This window comes from Rhinichthys klamathensis, unplaced genomic scaffold (assembly GCF_029890125.1).
Source record: "Rhinichthys klamathensis goyatoka isolate OS25496 unplaced genomic scaffold, OSU_Roscu_1.1 h1tg000035l_1, whole genome shotgun sequence".
NCBI classification, from domain to species: domain Eukaryota; kingdom Metazoa; phylum Chordata; class Actinopteri; order Cypriniformes; family Leuciscidae; genus Rhinichthys; species Rhinichthys klamathensis.
In genome coordinates, this window is record NW_026606583.1 from 1,298,879 (window position 1) to 1,319,676 (window position 20,798).

At 36.8% G+C, this 20,798-nt stretch overlaps 2 protein-coding genes across 2 annotated transcripts in view; one reads left to right on the forward strand and one right to left on the reverse strand.

Moving 5' to 3' along the window:
- dnajc9 (DnaJ (Hsp40) homolog, subfamily C, member 9) overlaps positions 1–20,798 on the reverse strand; it is a 217,781-nt gene that overhangs the window by 75,719 nt on the left and 121,264 nt on the right. The window lies entirely within an intron of this gene.
- erbb2 (erb-b2 receptor tyrosine kinase 2) overlaps positions 1,044–20,798 on the forward strand; it is a 29,320-nt gene continuing 9,565 nt past the window's right edge. Inside the window, exons 1-13 of the mRNA XM_056245812.1 lie at positions 1,044–1,334; positions 11,067–11,218; positions 11,695–11,884; positions 13,761–13,889; positions 13,974–14,045; positions 14,498–14,613; positions 14,702–14,843; positions 14,954–15,082; positions 15,647–15,773; positions 17,029–17,102; positions 17,263–17,353; positions 17,829–18,031; positions 20,065–20,197. Coding sequence (XP_056101787.1) covers positions 1,256–1,334; positions 11,067–11,218; positions 11,695–11,884; positions 13,761–13,889; positions 13,974–14,045; positions 14,498–14,613; positions 14,702–14,843; positions 14,954–15,082; positions 15,647–15,773; positions 17,029–17,102; positions 17,263–17,353; positions 17,829–18,031; positions 20,065–20,197 — 1,637 coding nt within the window. The 5' untranslated portion in view covers positions 1,044–1,255. The remainder of the gene's footprint in view (positions 1,335–11,066; positions 11,219–11,694; positions 11,885–13,760; positions 13,890–13,973; positions 14,046–14,497; positions 14,614–14,701; positions 14,844–14,953; positions 15,083–15,646; positions 15,774–17,028; positions 17,103–17,262; positions 17,354–17,828; positions 18,032–20,064; positions 20,198–20,798) is intronic.

A 20,798-nucleotide genomic window follows, 5' to 3' on the forward strand; every position in this document is an offset into this window, starting at 1 on the left:
GATACTCAGAAGCAAATAGTTTCTGATATATGAATGACATGTCCTATAGAATTTAATTAGAAACATGATAAGTTGCTAGCCACAACTGACTACTGACCAGAGGGGGGCTAAATGCGATTAGGCTTACTGAAGTCAAAAGTCCATTGACACAAATGTGTTTTTGATGTTGGTTTCAAACACCGTCTTAAATTAAAATATTTGTATGAATTCTGCCTCCAAAATTTCAGTATCATATTTTTTGTAAGAGGCTCATCTGCTGTGTAACACGCTAACATACATTCAGACAGGAGTCAAGTTATAAATAAATTTAATGTTGAAACTTTGCCTAAGGACAGGTTGGCACATTTTGGGCTAACAATGGCTGGAAATGTAGGCCTAGTGTTGTTGGATGGATTTTATGTGTTGTGTTTTATGTTTTAAGTTTTTTTTATTGTTTTATAATTGTTCAAATTTTGTTGAAAACAATATACTTTTTATTTAAAGTCGGCATGTAAAAAATATGACCACTAGCCATGGCCTTGTTAAAACTGCTCCCGACTCCATAATTAGTCTGCATGAATAAAACCAATCAAACCAATTCAGACCAAACCGAGGATAGTCCGGACTGCTGGGAGAATCATTGGTCTTCTTTGGCCCTTCCCACTCTCCAAGAACTGTACTCATCCAGAGTGAGTTAAAGGTCAGGCAAAATCACCCTGGACCCCTCACAGACCCCTACAGATCACTGAGCACCAAAAGTTTCTTCCTCAGGACCTCATGAACAGTTAAATGCCTCTACTAGGGCAATAAACATGTGCAATACACAACACTTATTCAGCATACCATGCTTCTTATTCACATTCCCTTGCATTTATATGTATATAGTCTATTGTTTATTTTGTATTTATTTATTATTATCTGTCTTGTCGCTGTCATTCTGTCTGCACTCACTGGAAGTTTCTGTGTAAGCATACTTGGCGGCAAAGCTCATTGTGACTCTGATTCTGAATGTGTCAGTAGAACTGCTGAACTCTAGTCAATCTGTACTGCCACTCCTCCGCGGGAGCGCGCGCATTATGGCACACGCACACATGCACACACTGACTGGAGAGTCGGGCGCACTCCCTCCTGCCAGGAAGTTGTTGGTATTCGGGAAATAACAAAGAAAAGAAAACAGGTATATTAAAAGCGTCGAAACTACACGAGGTGGATCTGTGTAACATATTCGAGATCTGGGTATGAATTGGAGGACTATTAACTAATGGAGGACTAATCGATGGAGGCGGACGGAAGTTTTGGGCTCGTCTGGGTCCTGTTGCTGCTGTTGGGAATTACAGACGCTATAGGGAGAGAAGGTGGGTCATCTCCACACATTCCCAAACTATCCACAAATTTCCATATTATAGTTACTGAGCAGAAAGAGAGTTTAACACAAACAAACAGCAGCGGGGGACATTCTTGTGTTGAAACTGTGCTACTCAAGCGGTTGACACCCCATATAGCCTACACTGCTCAAAACGCGACGCGACCGGCGCGCGGGGCCCTCTGCATTTTCACGCGACTGTTCGTCGCTTGCTTTCAGTGTAGACGGAGTGTGGAATTTGAGTTGTTGTTTTACTAGAGTAAACAACTTTACAATTTGAATTTGTATTCATTTAACTAATTTAGCCTTATTTAAAGTGGATAAGTTAAAAAAAATTTTAAAATCCCGTCGGTGTTTTTTTCTCACACTCGCATTAGTCGTAGGTGAAGTATGTCGCACAAACTTGATTTGCAACTTTTGCATGACAATAGCGCTGAAACCTGACAGCCAAGAGTTCATGAGTTTAATGGGCACAACTCCTTATCTTAAAATTAAACCAATATACAAAAAGAACTGCAGACTACTTTTAAAAAAAAAAATATTGAATTTATGAAATATTAATGACACCCTCCTGTTAACCAAAATGTAATACTAAACAAAATTTGTAAAAATATAATTATAGAATAACATTTAAATGGGTCATAATCACAGAACAACACCATGATAATGACGATGACACACAAGTTATTATTTTAACAATAGGTAATAATACAAAAGCAATCAATTGGGTCATGAACATGCAGGACAACAACATCATAATGATGATGGCGGTGCTGCTAATATCAATAATAAAAATAGAATTAATTAATAAATAGTAGTAGCAGACACGCAAATGTACAGTGCCATGGTACAATGTTTTAGATAGTAATACTATTGTACTTTGATATCCATGGTAGTATAACCATTTACATAGGACTATAAGTGCAATAATTCCATTTACCATGGTACATGCTTAAAACCATGGTATTTAAACATTAAACAACATAAAACATGTCCAAGACACCAAAGTAAAACCATGGTATGTTTTTGTACTTTTTTGTGCATGTTATTATTAGAGCACATATGATATGACAGAGAAGGCCAGTATGTATACATCAGACCATAAATCAATGGATTCAGCGGTCTCACAGAGATTAACAAAAATCGTGTACAAAACTGAATTGATGGGAGGTTTAATACCAGCTTAAACTTTGTAGTTCTCATTCTCTGCATAACACAAAAATACCACTGTCATAAACTTACTATTCTTGTTTTTTTTTAACCTAGATCTGCATATTGAATTTCTTTTAATTTCTCTGTGTTTACAGTACTGTACATGCACTCAGTGGTGGAAGAATTCATATTTTCTTAGGAAATCATACACTCCTTCCTGCTCAATGAAAGTTGTTCCAAAGGTCGTTTGCTTTAAAGTTCTGTGTAACTGTCAGCTTCTGATTACACACGTAACAAAACAAATGTGTTTCTGCATTTCAGTGTGTTTTTTCATGTTTCTAAGGCATCTAAATTGTCGACATGATCAAGACTTTGCAGAAAAAGGTTTTGTTGTGCCTTTTAGTAAAATTGTAAAAAAAAAAAAAAAAAAAAATCACCCTCAGGTCATGGTACTTAGGTTTTTTTTTTTTTTGCTGTGAAATCTTTAAGGATTTTTATAACGTAAATGGAACAATCAAAACTTTTATATTGTTAGTAATAATTTTTTTTACATATTTTTTTAGATATTTTAAGATATGGACTTAGCAACTTAGTTACTTGATTTTTTTTATTATTTTTTTTGTGTGTGAAAAATCAGGTTTTTGAGGAACATTTATTAGTACATCTCTCAATTATCATTTTATTACATTGAACTATATATTTTTGCCCCCCACCATAAAAGCTACAGAGTTTTGATCTTAAAAATCTTTTATGAGCTTTAATCATAAAACTAAGCATATTATCTAAACTGAGACATATTTTTGGGAAATATAGTGACAACTGATATTTATATGCATTTTAAGTCTGTTATACAATCTCATTTATTTACATTAATTTGCTAATTTCATCTTACTTTCTGGCTATATAAATATCAGCAACTGCAACAAATTGCATATTTTTTCTGAGTTTGGTCCTCTGAATAAAAAGTTTTTTTTTCTCTCACCATATTCTCCTATACTGAATGAGCCACAAAAGCCTCAGGTATCAAATATTGTATTAAAAAATAACATGCAATTTTTTTGATAAACTGTTTCATAAAAAAAAGATGATTTTTCTGACTATTCTTTCATATGTGTCAGGCTTTAAAGGGTTAAACATCCTTGAGGTGCTCAGATTGTCAACAGCCTGCAAGAAGCATTCAGTCTTGTTGACAAGCAGAATCCATAAACAATGGCATTGGGACATTTGCATGGGACATTGTTGTCATGGGACCTTTTCTAATGTGAAAAAAACAAAAAATACAAAAATGGTGTGCACATCACAAACACCCAAATTGGGCTCAGGTGCAGGACAACTAACTGATATAAACAAATAAAGAAGGGTGAAGTCCGCACACTGAAAATTACTGCTCCAAAGGAATTTATTAAAAGGCAACGTTTCGACCCTCAGGTCTTCATCAGGCACAATATCAGTGTGTGAAATCAACTTTTCTAATGTGACCACGTCTCGATTTCTCAAAACTTAGCAAAACCAGTCCCTGTCAAACTTTTGCCATCTGATTCTGCATATGCATTAAGTATATGTTGTGTGTGCAGTTACTAAACTAAGAGTTGGTTCACTGCTGTGCTCGGTGGGCTTGTCCTTGTTATCAGTTGTTGCGGGTGTACAGAGCCGTCTAAGATATGTGTTTCAGAACCTGTAATGGGGCTTTTAGCAATGCTGTTAGCTGAAAGTGTCACCACACGTTTACTGGTCTTGCAGGATCTTTATCAACAGTTATTATCAGAGTAAAGGCCCTTTCACACCAAGGACGATAACTATAACTATAAAGTTTTAATAATCGTTCTAATTCTACGTCAATGACACAGACATTCTGATATCATTGGAATCACTTATAGAATGATTTGTTTCAGCTGATGAATGATAATTGACAGTCAATCAGAATCCACCGGACTAGAGCATTAAGCAGACGACATAACTGCAGCTTACTTATAATAAACAACTTATTATTGTCAGTTGGTGTGCGCTTATAGTTATTCTTGTGAAGGTGTGAACGGGCCTCAGCAGTCAGATTTGTAACTCATTAGAACCAGGAGGATATTTCCTTGTCTGTGTTTTGATGAAACACAAGTCTGTGAGTTTTGTTAAGGGTTACGTCACGATAAACGAAGACTTCAATATTATGGATAAGAGTATCAGCATGTGTTTTCTTGCACTGTTCACTCTTCACTGACATGGCAAAGCTGGAACATTTTTATGTTACCGATTTTCTGAAGTAGTTTGTCTTGTGATTGTCGTGCCTTTATAGGCTAATAGCATCTCGTCGTGTGGCTAAATAAACAATCTATCTAATAGATAATAGAAAACTATTTTTCATGCATATATTTTTGCCTTAGGTTCTGTTTCCCCCACAGTTTTAGCTAGCATACAATTTTTGAGATGCGTCTTAAATAAATAATTTCTTCCAAAAATTACAATTCTGTCATAATTTAATTTCTCATGTTGTTTCTTCTAGGAACAGAAAAATATATGTTTAGCAGAATGTTTGTGCTGCTGTCCCCCCCCCCCATACAATGAAAGTGAATGGTAATTAAAATGCTGTTAAGCTCCAAAAATATCAGAAAAGCACCATAAAAGTGTCATCAAAGTAGTTCATTTAATTTGTGTCCTACATTCCAAGGCCTTGTCCACACTAATATGTTTTCGTTTGAAAATGCTTCTTTTTGGCCTTCCATCCACAATGAGACTGCGTTTTTATGAACGAAAACAAAGCTTTTTTGAAAACGCTGTCCAAAGTGTATAAATTTGAATAGACGGTTTTCATGTTTATACAGGTATTGTGTCTGTTATGTCTATTCACTTTCACACAGTTGCTAAAATATGTTACTTTGAACACTCTTCATATCGCAGTCCTGCAAAGATTAACAGATAATTTACTCACATTTGCTGTCCTGCGGCAAAACATGAGAGCAGTTGCGTTTTAGAGCAAACATATAATGGAGAGTGAGTGCAACCTGGACACATCAGTGAATGGTGAGATATTTTGCTAAATAAAATGATCTTTTTGATCTTTTTGTCCCATCTGTATCATCTAGTAAACTTTTATGAGGGCTTACGCATGCGCAGTAAGGGGAATTTCGCATTTTCTGACGATTCAGTCAGTGTGGACGAGAAACTTTTGGAAACCTTTTAAAAACGCTAGTGTGAGGGAGAGCATCTCAAAACGAAGACGCTGTTTTCAAATGTATCCGGATTAACGTAGACGTAGCCCAAGTCTCAAAACCACAATGAAAATGACAAAAAAATGCTGGATGGACACGCCAAATTGCGCATGAATTAAAAAAATTGCATTAAAAAATACGATGGAAACACATAAATTCCTTGATGCGCATGATGTCAAATAAAACAGATCAAATAAAAAAGTTGCTGTAAATAATATTTTTGATGTGTATTTACGATCACAGCTTTGGGTCACTATGGTCTCTGTAGAGGCTCTAAATCCAAAACTAGATAAATATTGAATGTTTAAAAATATTTTTCAAGAGGTTTTTACTGTGCAAAATGAACAGCTAAAGCCTCTCCACAAAAAAGATCAAACCCATATTAAGAAAAAATCTATAATCCATATAAGATAAACTAGCCAAACTGATTAATGCATTCATCAACTGTTGTGCAAGCAGGCTGTTGTTGTGTGGTGTACGTTGTGTTTGATTACCTGCAGGAAAGCTTCTATGTAAAGTATGTTCAAGGTCATTATCTCATCGGGAATGCTCGCATGTATTAGTTCAGCATATGCATACATGCATCCCATCAGTATTTTGTCTCAGAACGGAGTGATACACGCTTCACAAACACAGAGACACAAGGTTTCATCCAAATCCTGTTCTTCCTGTTGGTTGAGTAATTCTTGTTTGTTGTGTGACTGACTATGTGCAAGAGAGCAAGAATAGAATATGCACGTAGAAAAGCACTGATATGTTTTGTAAAAAGCTGTTACATGTGTATTTGAATGAATAAGGAAAATGTATTATACACTATATTAGTGACCAACACTTGAAACTATTTTGTTTATGCCCTTGGTTCACAAATTGAATTCATTTGTCATTGTGCACTTAAACGTTCCCTTTAGTTGAGTGTTTTTGTCATCGCTGTGTTATTGAAAGTGTTATCGATTTTGATGCAAATACTGTTTGTCCATTCCGCAGTATTTGAGGTCAATGCCCAGAGGACACGGTCAAAGTGATAATACCCCGTTTGGATACCCTGTTCCTGTGGGCAGTGATAAAGGGTAGTAATGGTTGTCTTGGGAAGATCTTTGGTGTTTCTCTTATTATAACCGAGGTCAGGACCTAGTAGACAGCAGTTGATCTTTGGTTGCTGTAAATGTCAGCTTGCACTCTGTTTTCTGTATTGTTGTTGTTGTCGGTGAGATCAGTCTCCGTGACAGCAGCGGTTAAAGAATTTGGCAGCTGAAAACCTATCGATTACACGCTTGTGAAGTACACACTCTACTTCCTGTTTGGCCGCACACCAAGAGTAGGTGTGGTGAATTTACTCACTGCACACACAGGTAAAGAGCACTGATTTAAATTCAATCTGTCTCTCTTGTGTTGTTGTCCTAGAGACCAAGAGCAGCTCTTACACCGTGTGACACAACAAGTTTCCAATGACAAGGAATGTGTCTATATGAGCTCTTGTTTTGCTATTACATACATTGCTTACTGTGTCAGTTTGTTACTGCATGTTTTAAAGCACAGAATAAATTAAAATGTGATTCTCCAAAATATACATTTCACCACAAACACAAAATTGTAAGCAGAATTTGACTGAAATTTTATTGGAGTATGCTACATATTAAAGGCATAGCTAGTTCACCCAAAAATGAAAATTATGTCAATTACTCACCCTTATGTCCTTTCAAACCCATAAGATTATATTTTTAATGAAATCGGAATGATTTCTGTCCTTCTCTTCAAGGTCTATTCACCCAAAACTCTGACACATTCACAAAACGTTCATAAAGAGATATTCACAAAAGATATTCATATGAATTGAGCGGTTTAATCCAAGTCTTCTGAAGAGACACGATCGCTTTATGACGAACAGATTTAATTTAGGCTTTTATTCACATTGAAAACTGTTCAGCGAACGTACATAGAGCACTCAAATTCGGTAAACAAACATGCTCAAAGTCAAACATGCTTGCTTGACGCGCAAGAACCAATGAGGTTCAGCATGCAGAACACTGAAGAGGGGGCATCTGAAGTAACGAAAGGGGGCGATGCCGTAATGCAAAGTACGTTTTACTTTGACAGTTACATGATACCACCACCACCAAAAGTAATTAATTGTGTCTGCTTTTCTATAAAACACGCCGCTTCACTAACACGTAACACTAACAGATGCATAATTTTATGGTATGTTTGAACAGTCAGAACTGCAACCGGTGACAAACAATAACAATACAGAGAAAAAAATCAACTAACTACGTCGTTATTTAGCCCTCTAAACTTGAAAAAAATATTTCATCATACCTTTAGCCTACTTGGTAGAGCTGCATTCTTCGTGGCGTGGGAAGTTCGTTGTCAAATGTGCCAATCAATATGTGACTTTGTGAAACAGACTGTCCTTAACTAAAATTTTGCTTTAGTAGCCTAATATTAATGCTAGAAAGCCTATGCACTTGGCATTTGTGATTTAAAAAAAAAAGTGTATTCTATTTCATCATTAAAATCCATTTTCATATTCATCTTTTCACCTGTTATTAAAGGCACAGTTCATCCAAAAATGTAAATTGCTTGCACATTTGAGTTTCCGACTTTCCGCAAGAACCAATGAGGTTTGTTTTCACGTCAAACAAGTACGGTTGAGTGTCATATTTGAGTGCTCTAATGTTTTTCACCCAAAAAACACACAAGTATTGGAATTTAAATTATCATTATCATTTTACTTTCTTAAATACAGTTAATTGTTATATTATATTAATAGTATTTCCGGTCTGACAGTTCTGTCAACGAGCCCTGCATGTACTCTCTCTTTCTCTCACGGTGAGTGCGCGTGCAATGAAGCAGGCAATGAAATGATGTTTTATTAACGTTTCGCGAGGAACGCGTTCAAATGATTTATCCAATCAGCACGAGAGGAGGCCTATATGATGCTGACCTATGTTCCATGACAGTTTTCAGCATCCCTCCGCCACCCCGACTCCTCACTCTAGGCTGGTTTCTGTCAGAGCCAGGGAGGGATACGAGGGGAGTACTCTGGGTTCGGGCCAAAATACCGAGCTCGGAGCCATCTCTTCGGACAGCACGCCAAATACACATACTTCTTTTAATCTGATTATTTGTGTGAAACTCGTGAAATTATGTCTGTGCTAAACTTATTTTTTGGCCTCTAACTCAATTACAGGCAACTGTAATAGTACAATTTAGCCATGGGCTAATTAAAGACATTTTTTAGTTGTCTCTCGTGAAATTTGGTCGCATATGCTCGCATTGTAGAGGGTTGCAGAGGTACTCAGAGCATGCGTGTGCATGTGTGTAAACCTGTTGGTTTGGATGTCATTGGCGAAACGTTTGTGGTGTACAATAACACTTCAGCCAGTCTAAAATAAGTTTGAGTAGGAGTAAAAATGATAAACAGAAGTACAATGAGAGAGAAAGAGAACAGAGCCTGCCAGAGACATGAACGAATAGAGTTTTCAATTTAAGGCCCCTATACACACACACACACATGCACAGAGACGAGGGAATGTTAGGATGATGAAAGAGGAGGAAGGGAACTTGGAAAGGAAGTGTAAACAGGAGAAAATAGTGACTTATTATTCAATCTCAGTCCCATCAGCATGCATCCATGTTACTTATGTTACTACACAAAACAGCTCTTTCAATAATGTCTAATACAATAGCTTGTCCGGGAAAAAAAAGAAAATTAATCACCCTTATTTGCAAATTTTCATTGCAATAAACAAAACTATGTGTTAAGTGTGTGTCTTAAGAACTATTCTGATCAGCAGTTATCCACGGGGTAGTCAGTCTTACTTTTAAGATTCTGTGTTTTTATGTAACTGACTTTAAAAAGTTATGACCAGTCTTAAAGAAAAAAATTAGATGACTAACTTGTACAACTAGTTTAAGCAGTTTATTCAACCGGCCACTGGAATTAACTGAACAAAAAGGCTACATGAAATATGTGTGCTCATTGAACTCGTAGAGGTGTTTAGTAAAGATTTTGGTCTGTTGTCAGTCTATTGTCAAATGCTAGCCTGCAGTTTACAGTGCACTGAATATAGTGACTTACAATAAATCATCTGTGAATGATGATTTACAATAAATCATCTGTGAATTGACACACACATGCACAAATCTCAGTACAGCGCTGCACATGGACACTCTCTGTCAAGACATGGACACTCAGAGTGAGTGCCAAACACATCTATTTACAGTCTCCTGCACAGAGTTGCAGTGTGATAAAGTGTAACAGTGACTGTAAATGAAACAAATCATGTATGTGCCTTTTAAGGTGTTATTTTCCTCTACAAGACAAGTGAATAATACATGTAAAGTGATATTAATGCAGACTTTGTAGGCAGTACGCTGAGTTTAATTTCCATTGTTAATTTTAAAATTATGTTAATTTATTTTATGTAGTGCTGGGGGTATACCAGTTCATGCAGTATAACCGTTTTAGCCCGCGTATGATATGTTTTTTTTTCAAATACCACCATGCCAGTGCGTAGCTAAAACAACTGCTGAATCTTTTCAATGGCCACGAAGAGCGGCATGCAGAGTGTTGTAATAGAGGGGACCTCTATTACATTCATACCCTTCTTACTAACGCTTATAACTTTATAACGCAACAATACACAGTGTTGGGGGTAACACATTACAAGTAACGCGAGTTACGTAATGAGATTACTTTATTCAAGTAACAAGTAAAATAATGCATGCCTTTTAAATTTACAACAAAATATCTGAGTTACTTTTTTAAATAAATAACGCAAGTTACTTTGTTTTCCCATTTATTGACTGGCAGCTCTCCTATCCCCATGTCGAGAGGAATCGTAAGATGCAGAGCCGTTGTGTGTTCTGTGTAAACATGATGGTTATTGCTGTTCTAGACTAAATGAGCATGCATTTACTCATATCACTTGCACAGAAACAGATTCAGTATTTGTCAAATTGAATAAAAACAGTAAAATGCAAACTCAGAATATTACACAAACCTGCAATAATTAAATATGTTAAATAATACAAATATACTTTGTGTATTTAATCTCACTTTATTAGCCAGGGTCTTTGCTGCTGCAATGATCCAATTCAATCATACCAATAAGCAAAAATGACTTTACACAGATGTTTAATTATTTTTTATTGCTGAAGTAAGTGTTTAACTTTATTCTCCTGTGGTGTCACTATATGAGTACATGAACGCATGAATTTCATCTGCAGAGCTGCTCTGAGAGTCATGAGCATTTCACCATTTCATTTGATAAAATCATTCGTCATATCACATACATACACACAGAAACTCAGAGGCCTTCGCAACATCATTTTATACAGCCCTGCTGATATGTCTGTGTTTTACTTTTCAGTATGTCTTGGGACAGATATGAAGCTGGCTTTACCCTCCAGTCTTGAGAATCATTATGAGATGCTCAGGCTGCTGTACACGGGCTGTCAAGTTGTTCATGGTAACCTGGAGATCACGCATCTGCAGGGAACTCCAGACCTCTCCTTTTTGCAGGTACGGGACTGTCATGTGTGTGTGTGTGTGTGTGTTAGGGTAGCTCTTTATTATACAGCAGCTAGATTTCTTTGGTGCTCTAGCATTTCCAAACTCCTGTTCATTTTCTTTTGCCATTGTGTAAATAATCACATTATAATGAATAATGTGTGTGTGCCTGAGTTTGACCAGAGCATATTTCTGAAAGTCTGCAATACCCTTTTATAGAGATACTTCAAGTTTAAATTTCATAGGCACAATCATTTGTCAAAAGTTCACGGCTCAAAGGGTACTGCATAACAGGAATGACCCATCCTAACATCCTATTTCAAGTAAAAGTTTGCCTTTAAATGTAATTTGGTTTTAGTAAGGTTCACGAGTTCTTACACAACTGATAAGAACAATAGAATTGCTATTAATTTAAGTCACTCACTAATAATGAGTCTCAAATGTCAATAAAATAATGAAAATGAAAGGATGCTCATGTTTGTCTGTAGGAGATTGTGGAGGTTCAGGGGTATGTGCTGATAGCTCACGTCTCGGTGCGTTCAGTTCCTCTGGACAATCTGCGGATCATACGAGGCAGTCAGCTGTATAACTCCAGCTACGCTCTCGCAGTGCATAACAACATCAACCAGAGTCAGGTGGGACTCGGCCTGAGAGAACTGCGCCTCAGGAGTCTTACAGGTAAGTCAAATTTATATTGGGTTATTATAGATTCTTACTTTCTTACTACTGAAAGTGACTTTCATTTTTTATGTTAATTTAAAGATTCAGTTAACACTTTTTGTTATACTGGTTGAAACTATCTTCACATCCTGATAGCAATTAATAATAGAAGTGGTATAATTATTAAAATATGAATGTATTCAATTAAATTAAATTCAACTTTATTCGCCATGTATACAAATACTAGGAATTTGATTTGGTCGTCTCCATGCAGGCAACACAGTAAAACAGAAAGACAAGAAAACAAGGACAGAACCACAATGCAAGGACAAACAGAGACATTATGAGCAATAAGTTAATAGAATGAATATAAATAGTGTTGTATTAAACAAAAACAGAGTGCAATATATACCAGGTTTAAGAGTCATTTAGGAGGGCTATTGCTTGGGGGAAAAAACTGTGGCGGTGGCGTGATGTTTTGGGCAAAATGGCCCTATACCGCTTTCCAGAGGGGAGAAGATTAAACAGACTATTGGCAGGGTGAGAGGGGCCGGCCGCAATCTTCACAGCTCTGTTAATGGACCTGGAACTGTGCAGGTCCATGATGGAGGGCAGGGGGCAGCCGATGATCCGCTCTGCTGCCCGGACGACTCTTTGTAGCCTAGCCTTTGCACGGGCTGACGCAGAGGCAAACCAGACCGTGAGGGAGGATGTTAGCACAGTCTCAATGACCGCTCTGTAGAATTGTACCATGATGGGGGGACAGAGCAGTAAACCTTTCAGGCGGCGGAGGAAGAACAGGCGCTGCTGGCCTTTCTTCACTAGTTGGGAAATGTTATTGTCCCATTTAAGTGTGTTGGTGAACTTAAAGTGCACTACCACAGTCACAGATGAGTTGTTAATGACCAGAGGAGGATGAGTCGGGGGCTTTTTGCGGAAGTCCACTATCATCTCCACTGTTTTATTGATGTTAAGCTCCAGGTTACTGACTGCACACCAGCACTCCAGGAGTCTGACCTCTCTGCGGTAGGCTGACTCGTCGTTGTTGGAGATGAGGCCTATTATGGTGGTGTCGTCCGCATATTTGATGGTTTTGACAGAAGGGTAATATACCTTCTGTGGAAGTCTCAGGACCAAAAAAATGTTCGTCCAATCATTGCATTTGGTCCTGAGAGGATGTCCTACCTGCCTGTCAACCTATGAACAACGCTATCTCACGACCAATTCGTACGAGTGATTAAAAGGTGGCTAATTCGTACTAATTCATACGACCTCACTCGTACGAATTTGTACGATTTGTCTAAACCCACGTGATGGGTAGGTTTAGGGGCGGGGTCAGGGGTAGGTCATTCGTACGAATTCATACGAATTTGGTAACTCGTAAAATATGTACGAATTAGCAAAAATCGTACGAATTTGTACGAGTGAGGTCGTATGAATTAGTACGAATTAGCCACCTCGTAAAATTCGTACGAATTGCCGTGAGATCGGGCTGGTATTTCCATACCTCCGCTCACCCTGCTTGCTCAGATATCACTCACTGACATGTCATCATTCCATGAGGCTAAGCAGATCTGTGGACAGACAGTCACTGAGCACCGCAAACAAACAGCAGCCGCCTTTTACAGTTCCTCCTGAACCAAAACAACAAGCTTATGCAGCGTTCACGCCATGTCGTAATTACCGCAATTAAGAGATGGCGACCCTCTATAATGGGAAATGTTTTCCCCTGACTCACATGACTTCTTATTGACTTCTTTATGCTTAGGTCCAAAATATTTAATTGACTAGAAATGACTCTTTGTGTTAGCATTCTCTATAAAATTATTCTAAAAAAATTGTTGTACAGTCATGAAAACAAACCTTGCGAGTAAAATGATTGTCTGTTTCACAGAAATCCTGCTCGGCGGGGTTTATATTTGGGGAAATCCTCAACTTTGCTTTCCCCGGAATATTAATTGGAAAGACACTGTTACAACACTTGAAAACAAGCTGCTGTACCTGCAAGACATTCCAAAGAACTGTGAGTGAACTATCACATTACACATTACACTATTCAATGCATCATTTACTTGTTATTGCTCAATAATAATGATCTTTTTTTCAGGTCCTCTTTGTTCTTCTGCTTGTTCTGGATCCGGTGGATGTTGGGGAGAAACAAATCAGGACTGCCAAACATGTGATTGTCATTGATATATTTGTATTTTTTCGTGTTTGATAAAAAATGTTTTTTGCCATGAATTCAGTTTAATTTAATCAAGATTACCAGTCCATCTCATATTTAATAAATACATTTTCATGTCCCTAAATGCTCTAATTTATACAATATATTATAATAATCATATCATTTTGTTGTCAATTTTTATTATGTTTTTTATGAGTTAATGTCGTGGACATTTGTTGGTGCTCTGTCAAAATGAACATCTGGTTCGGCACTTTCGGCACAGTATTTAACCTATAAGCTCAATTCTGCATTCCCTATAAGAGAATAAATAGACACAGTTTGACCAAATTAAGTATCTAACTATTTGTGTTTTGCCGTGAAACGTAATGGAATTCTTCCTCTGAGACAATTTTGAATCTTGTCCGACCTGGTATGATACACCATTGCATGTCCCTCTTTCTCTGCAGTGACCTCTGTGCAATGCTCATCTGGCTGTTGGCGCTGTAAGGGTCCGAATCCCAATGATTGCTGTCATGTGCAGTGTGCTGCTGGGTGCACGGGGCCGAAAGACTCTGATTGTCTGGTAAAAAGATCATTAATATTGCATTTATATCATTCATGTCTAACTGACATATAATGATATCTGTTTCACTCTATTTTTGCATGTTTAGGCCTGCCGTCACTTTAATGACAGTGGGACGTGTAAAGACAACTGTCCCCCGCCCACCATCTACGACCCAACCTCCTTCCAATCCAAACCTAACAAGGACAAAAAGTTCAGCTTTGGAGCCACATGTGTTAAACAGTGTCCCCGTATGTCAAACGTTTAATTAGCTAACAATGCAATATCTTGATGAATGTCCAAAGGTCTTGCCTTTTCTTTCTCTTCGTATGTATTTATTATATATATTCTACTTCTTTAGATAACTATTTGGCCATGGAAGTGGCATGTACAATGGTCTGTCCTAAATCTAACAAGGAAGTCATCACTGTCGACCCAGATGGACAAGAATCACAGAAATGTGAAAGGTGTGAAGGAGAGTGTCCAAAAGGTCTGTATGTGTGTATGCTTTTGGCTGAAACATACATAGGATAATGCATGGCTGCTAATGGTTCTAGCTTGCTACACAAACTCTCAAATCTCGTTGAGTTCCAAAATCTGTGAGAAATTCTTAAGACAAGTTGTATTCTTAGAGTTCTTCCAAAATAGTGTATATATACACACACTACCAGTCAAAAGTTTGGAATAATTATTATCAAAAAGGCTGCATTTATTTGATACAAAATATAGTAAAAACAGTAATATAGTCATTAACCCTTTTCTATATAAATATATTTTCAAATTTAATTTATTCCTGTGATGGCAAAGCTGAATTTTCAGCAATCATTACTCCAGTACTACATGTGATCATGTCACATGATCCTTCAAAAATCATTCTAATATATGCTGTTTAACATTTTTGTGGAAACCGCGATACACTACAATGGATTAAATTGATCAAAAGTTAAAACATAATTATTCCAAACTTTTGACCGGTAGTGTATAAATATACTATGTGTGCATCATTTATTTTATTCTTATAGTAGTATTAATTTATGCATGTTCTGTCTGTTAGTGTGTTATGGGCTAGGAATGGGAAGCCTTCAGGGGGTGACAGTGGTGGATACCACCAACATTGGCATGTTCATTGGCTGTGAGAAGATCTACGGCAGTTTGGCTTTTCTTTCAGACTCCTTCAAAGCGTAAGCAAGGACCTCTTTCACCTACAAATTACAATGCCGTCATCTACTCAGCCATTATGTTGCTCGTCCTCTTGCGTCTGTCAAATGAAAATGAAAAAAAATGAAGATATTACAAAAATTTGTTACAAAAAAAAGCAGAAAGACTCATAAAAGTGGTCCATATGATATATGCGCTCTAATCCAAGTCTTCTGAATACATATGATAGCTTTGTGCGAGGAACAGACTGAAATTATTGATCATTTTCACCTCTGCTGCAGCTCTCAAACATGTTTCAATTTACGTGTGAGGAGACACTTGAGAACAATTCCATTTGATGTCATTAGCTATGTTTGCATCCACTTATTTTATGCAAGTTATGGGATATCGCATAAAAAAAGGTGTATGGAAAATCTTAAAATAAAAAGCATAAAAATGTCCACAGATGAGGCGGTTCATTTTTTTATTCAATAAGAAAACATGCACATAAACTACAATAGAAACACATTTACTGAACACATTTTTCGATGTACAACGAAAAAGTTGATTTTCCCTGAAAAGATCATGCAATTGGATAACTGGACTAAACAGTGGACTTTATTGTTATTCTGAGATGACTGAGCCAAAGTCTGTCATCTAAATGATTTGGTATCATTTCCTCCCAGAACTGTCTCACACGTTTGCATTCCCAACCAAACGCAAGATAACATGACAGCATTTGTTATTGCGGTTTCATCTGCATGCTAGGTGCAAGTAATTTATTATATAGGAAATAAAGGCTCACAGGCTTCCCTGGTTGCAGCAACTATTTATTATTTTATTACTGATACTTTGAGCCAATTTTTCAGGAAGTGAAGATTTTATTCTTGAACACATGGGATGAAAACGTTGCCTTATTCGTAAATGTTTTATGCAATATTTCAACTTTTTGCACGAGTTTAATTCGCAACTTAGCTATTGACTTCAAACTTGACACAGTGTCTTGACATGCCAAGTTTGAATTTGTGTATGCTTTTAGAATACGTTTAGAGTTTGACAGCCCCTAGTCACTGTAAGCTTTCATTGTATGGAAAAGAGCTGTGTGAACATTCTTCTGCAGTTCACTTTATGTGTTTCACAGAAGAAATAAAGTCATATGGGTTTAGAATAACCTGAGGGTGAATAACTAACTGACCTTAACTTTTCTTCTCATTTTAATTTTTCCATACATGATTGATTGGTATTGTTATAGCTATTGTTACACTTATAATGTTAAAGTATATTGTGTTGTCAATACAGTAATGCAGTTACCAATTCATCTGGACTGCAGTTGAGTGACCTCGAGAAGTTGAAGTCGATTAAAGAAATCACAGGTGAAGATCTCAGTTCAACTGGATTTATAAAGAAAATACAAGTCGATAGATCCAAGATCTGTGCTTTGAGAACTAAAATCTACATAGCAATGCTACTAGCTGTACCAGTGTATCATTAAATTAATTTTGCATTTGAAATAACATTATATTTGTATTTTAGGATATCTGTACATAGATGCATGGCCAGATTATTTGCTTAATCTGAGTGTTTTTGAAAACTTGAAGGTGATCAGAGGAAGAATGCTTTACAAGTAAGTATATCTGTCTTTCCCCCCCCCCTTTTCCCGTTTCCTTATCCAGTCTTTAAACACATTATTTGCTAGACTGTTTACCCACTTTCTTGTTTGTCTGACGTCTAGTTAGACTTCTCAAACCTGCAGTTTCTTATTAGTTGCAAAGGTTAATGATTATCCTCTACACCTGCTGCATGATGTATCTTTTTTCTTTTCTTTCAACCCCTCAAGCCAGTTCTAACTAGACAGACTGTGAGAAAGGAATGTGCCTAGTTAATCTGTAAAATTGTAGGTAATTTTTCCACACGTTAGTCAAAATAAAGATTGACGCACACAGATGGGTGTATGCTTTAACATTTAAAACCCACCAAGAACAATTCATCATCATAGCAAGGACATTTGCACATGCAAACTGGTCATTTTTTTCTGCATAAATGTATAACTCTAGTATCTTATTGCCTTATAATGTAGTTTTCGGTTTATCTCTCTGCAGGGGTGTTTTGTCTTTGGGAGTTCAGTCTTTGCAGATCGAGTCTCTCGGGTTGCGTTCCTTGCGCAGTGTCACCGGAGGTTTAGTACTGTTTCATAATAACTCCAGACTGTGCTACACCTCCTCTTTGCCCTGGTCCCCTATGCTCCACCCCACACAGGCACCCAACCTCATCAGCAGCAACAACCAAGACCCGCAAACATGTGGTAAAAGACCATTGTATTTAGCCCTGTACGGATGGTAATTGTTTCTCATGGGGATGTAGTTTAATTTTTTATTGCTATCTAAATCTAGAATGTCAGTGTTTTTCTCCCACTTAAAAAATAATGGCCGAGTTAGTTTTTTTGTTTTTTAAACAAACACTAAGGGTGTGTGGTAATTAAATTGCTGTCTGAATCCACATCTCTGTGTTTACAAGAAGGGATTAATCCAAAAGTTGTTCTGCAAATCCTTTTTGACCACTGCCAATCATTGTACGGTTAATGTTGCACTTTGCGGTAATGTAATTTGCATTAATGTAATAATGTAATGTAATTTTCACATTTTTAAAATGACATCCATCATTTTGAGAGATAAAAAAAAACAGAAAACTATTTAAACTACAGCACGTCATTTGACCTATTTTTCAATAGGAAATTTAAATAATTTAATTGTTTAAATATGATTAAATTAAATAAGAATGTATTAATTGTCCAAGCAATAAAAATAAATTCACGAACGATTCACCTAACTATCGCGTTTTTTTTGTTTACAATTTGGAAATCGATTTTTTTATTCCAGAATCGATATTAATACAAATTTAATTGCTTTATTTTTGTCCTTGCTTATAGACGAGGTTGACAGAAGTTAGCCACTTTTGTTCCAACAGAAAGCACTGAAAAGCCCTCGCGCTACTCATATGCTGAGAGAGAGAGATAAGACAGTAGAACTGCACGATTCATCTTTAAAAGACTGTAATCTCGATTCAAACACCCACGCGATCTTCGTCCAATTCATCCGTCTATTAAACCTTTGACAAAATCATATCGCAACATTCAAATCCGTGTTGCAGCTGACCCAGAGAAAGTCATGAAACGGCTTTGCAAACAGTATTTTCAACCTCACTGTATCATTATTTCTGTAATACAAGAGTTTAAATTATTATAATTACTGGGATGAAAGTTTAAAGTTCAAATATACACACTGATGTCTACAGTAGCGATCAAAATAGAGTAAATCAGCTTTTGATAGAAACTTGGTGCTTAAAATAACGCATTTATCGATTACATCGACAAGTGACTGTTAAAAAATGTATTTGTTATTTTTTTTAACAAATTTATTTGTTATTTGTTAAGTACTGTATGATGCTTCTGAAATAAAACTCAGAAAGATGTGATGAATTATTTTGTAAATAAAACTCATCTTATACATCTTGTCCAGTCTGTATAAGTGTATGATTCAGCTTTTCCCCATGGTCTAGTGTTTAAAAATAATCGCAATACTTGTAGAATCGCAATTCTTTAAATAAATCGCAATACATATCGTATCGGCACCCAAAAATCGTGATCGTATCGAATCGTGAGATAGGTGTATCGTCCCAGCCCTAATGCAAATGTATTTGTACAGACGTCCCCATGAGAAACAATTGCCATCCAAATAGGGTTTACCGCAAAAGAATCATACTGTATTTTAAATCCTGAATACAGTGTGTCGCTAAGCATGGCATGCAGTAGAGTGACTATTTGCAGAGCATAGCCTTGAGTGTCTTGTTGTTTTTTAAAACAGTCACAACATAATTTAAATATTATGCAGACACATTCTTAATGGCATCCTTGCAGTAGTCATTGTCTAAAACTTGATTTAAAAAAATGATTGAGTATTTTACAACTAATTTAGAAAACGCTTTATTTTGATGACCCACTTAAGACATTCTACTAACTATAAGTTACTTTGTAACTACAACTTATTCTACTAACCTGAACCCTAACACCTAACCCTAATTTAACAGTATACTAACACAAATGTAGTTGGAAAGTTACTTATTGTTAGTAGAATGTCTGAAGTGGACCATCAAAATAAACTCTAACCCTGGTGGAAAAATCCAGTTACAGTTGTCTATTAAACTAGAAACTAAATTTGGATTTATTTCCTTTTGTTAAAAAAATGTGTTTGTTCACACGTTAGTTTCCCATAATGAATAATATTCCATTACATGCTTGATTATGGAATCAAACAGGACATTCTTCTCTCTCTTGTGTAGTTTCAGAGGGAAGAATCTGTGACCCTCTGTGTGCGGATGCAGGCTGCTGGGGGCCGGGACCAAGTCAGTGTGTGTCGTGTGCGAATTACAAACGTGGGACGGAGTGTGTGGAGCAGTGTAATGTCCTGCAGGGGTGAGTACAGTATAAATAAGCAGATTTTTCATTTGTTGTTGTGCTTTGTTGTGTTTACTTACATAAATACAAGTAGAGTTCATATCGATTATTGAATGTTGAATTTTGTGCACAGGGCTTTTCCATTGTTACATATACTACGTATATGTCAATATCTGTTAAAGGTAGGGTAGCAAGCTTTGAAAGCATAAGATCCCATCCTCCCTTCAGAGCGCTCTCCATAGACACGCCTCCTCCAAAAGACATGAACAAAGTTTACTTAATGTCTCAAACCACTTAACATTACAATAATAATGAATGTAAACAACTTACTCTTACTTGTACTACCTGATTGCTGCAGATTAATTTCGGCATTGATAGTGTAGACAGAAATGCACAAAATCTGAGTCTGAGGACGTGAACATCTCCTTAGAACGCCACGGGTTGCCATCTCGTAATTATATGACATGGCGTGAACGCTGCATAAGCTTGTTTTGGTTCAGGAGGAACTGTAAAAGGCGGCTGCTGTTTGTTTACGGCTCCCGGTGACTGTCTGTCCACAACTCTGCTTAGCCTTACGGAATGTGCTGATGATGTGTGATGTCTGCATGGGCATCATATC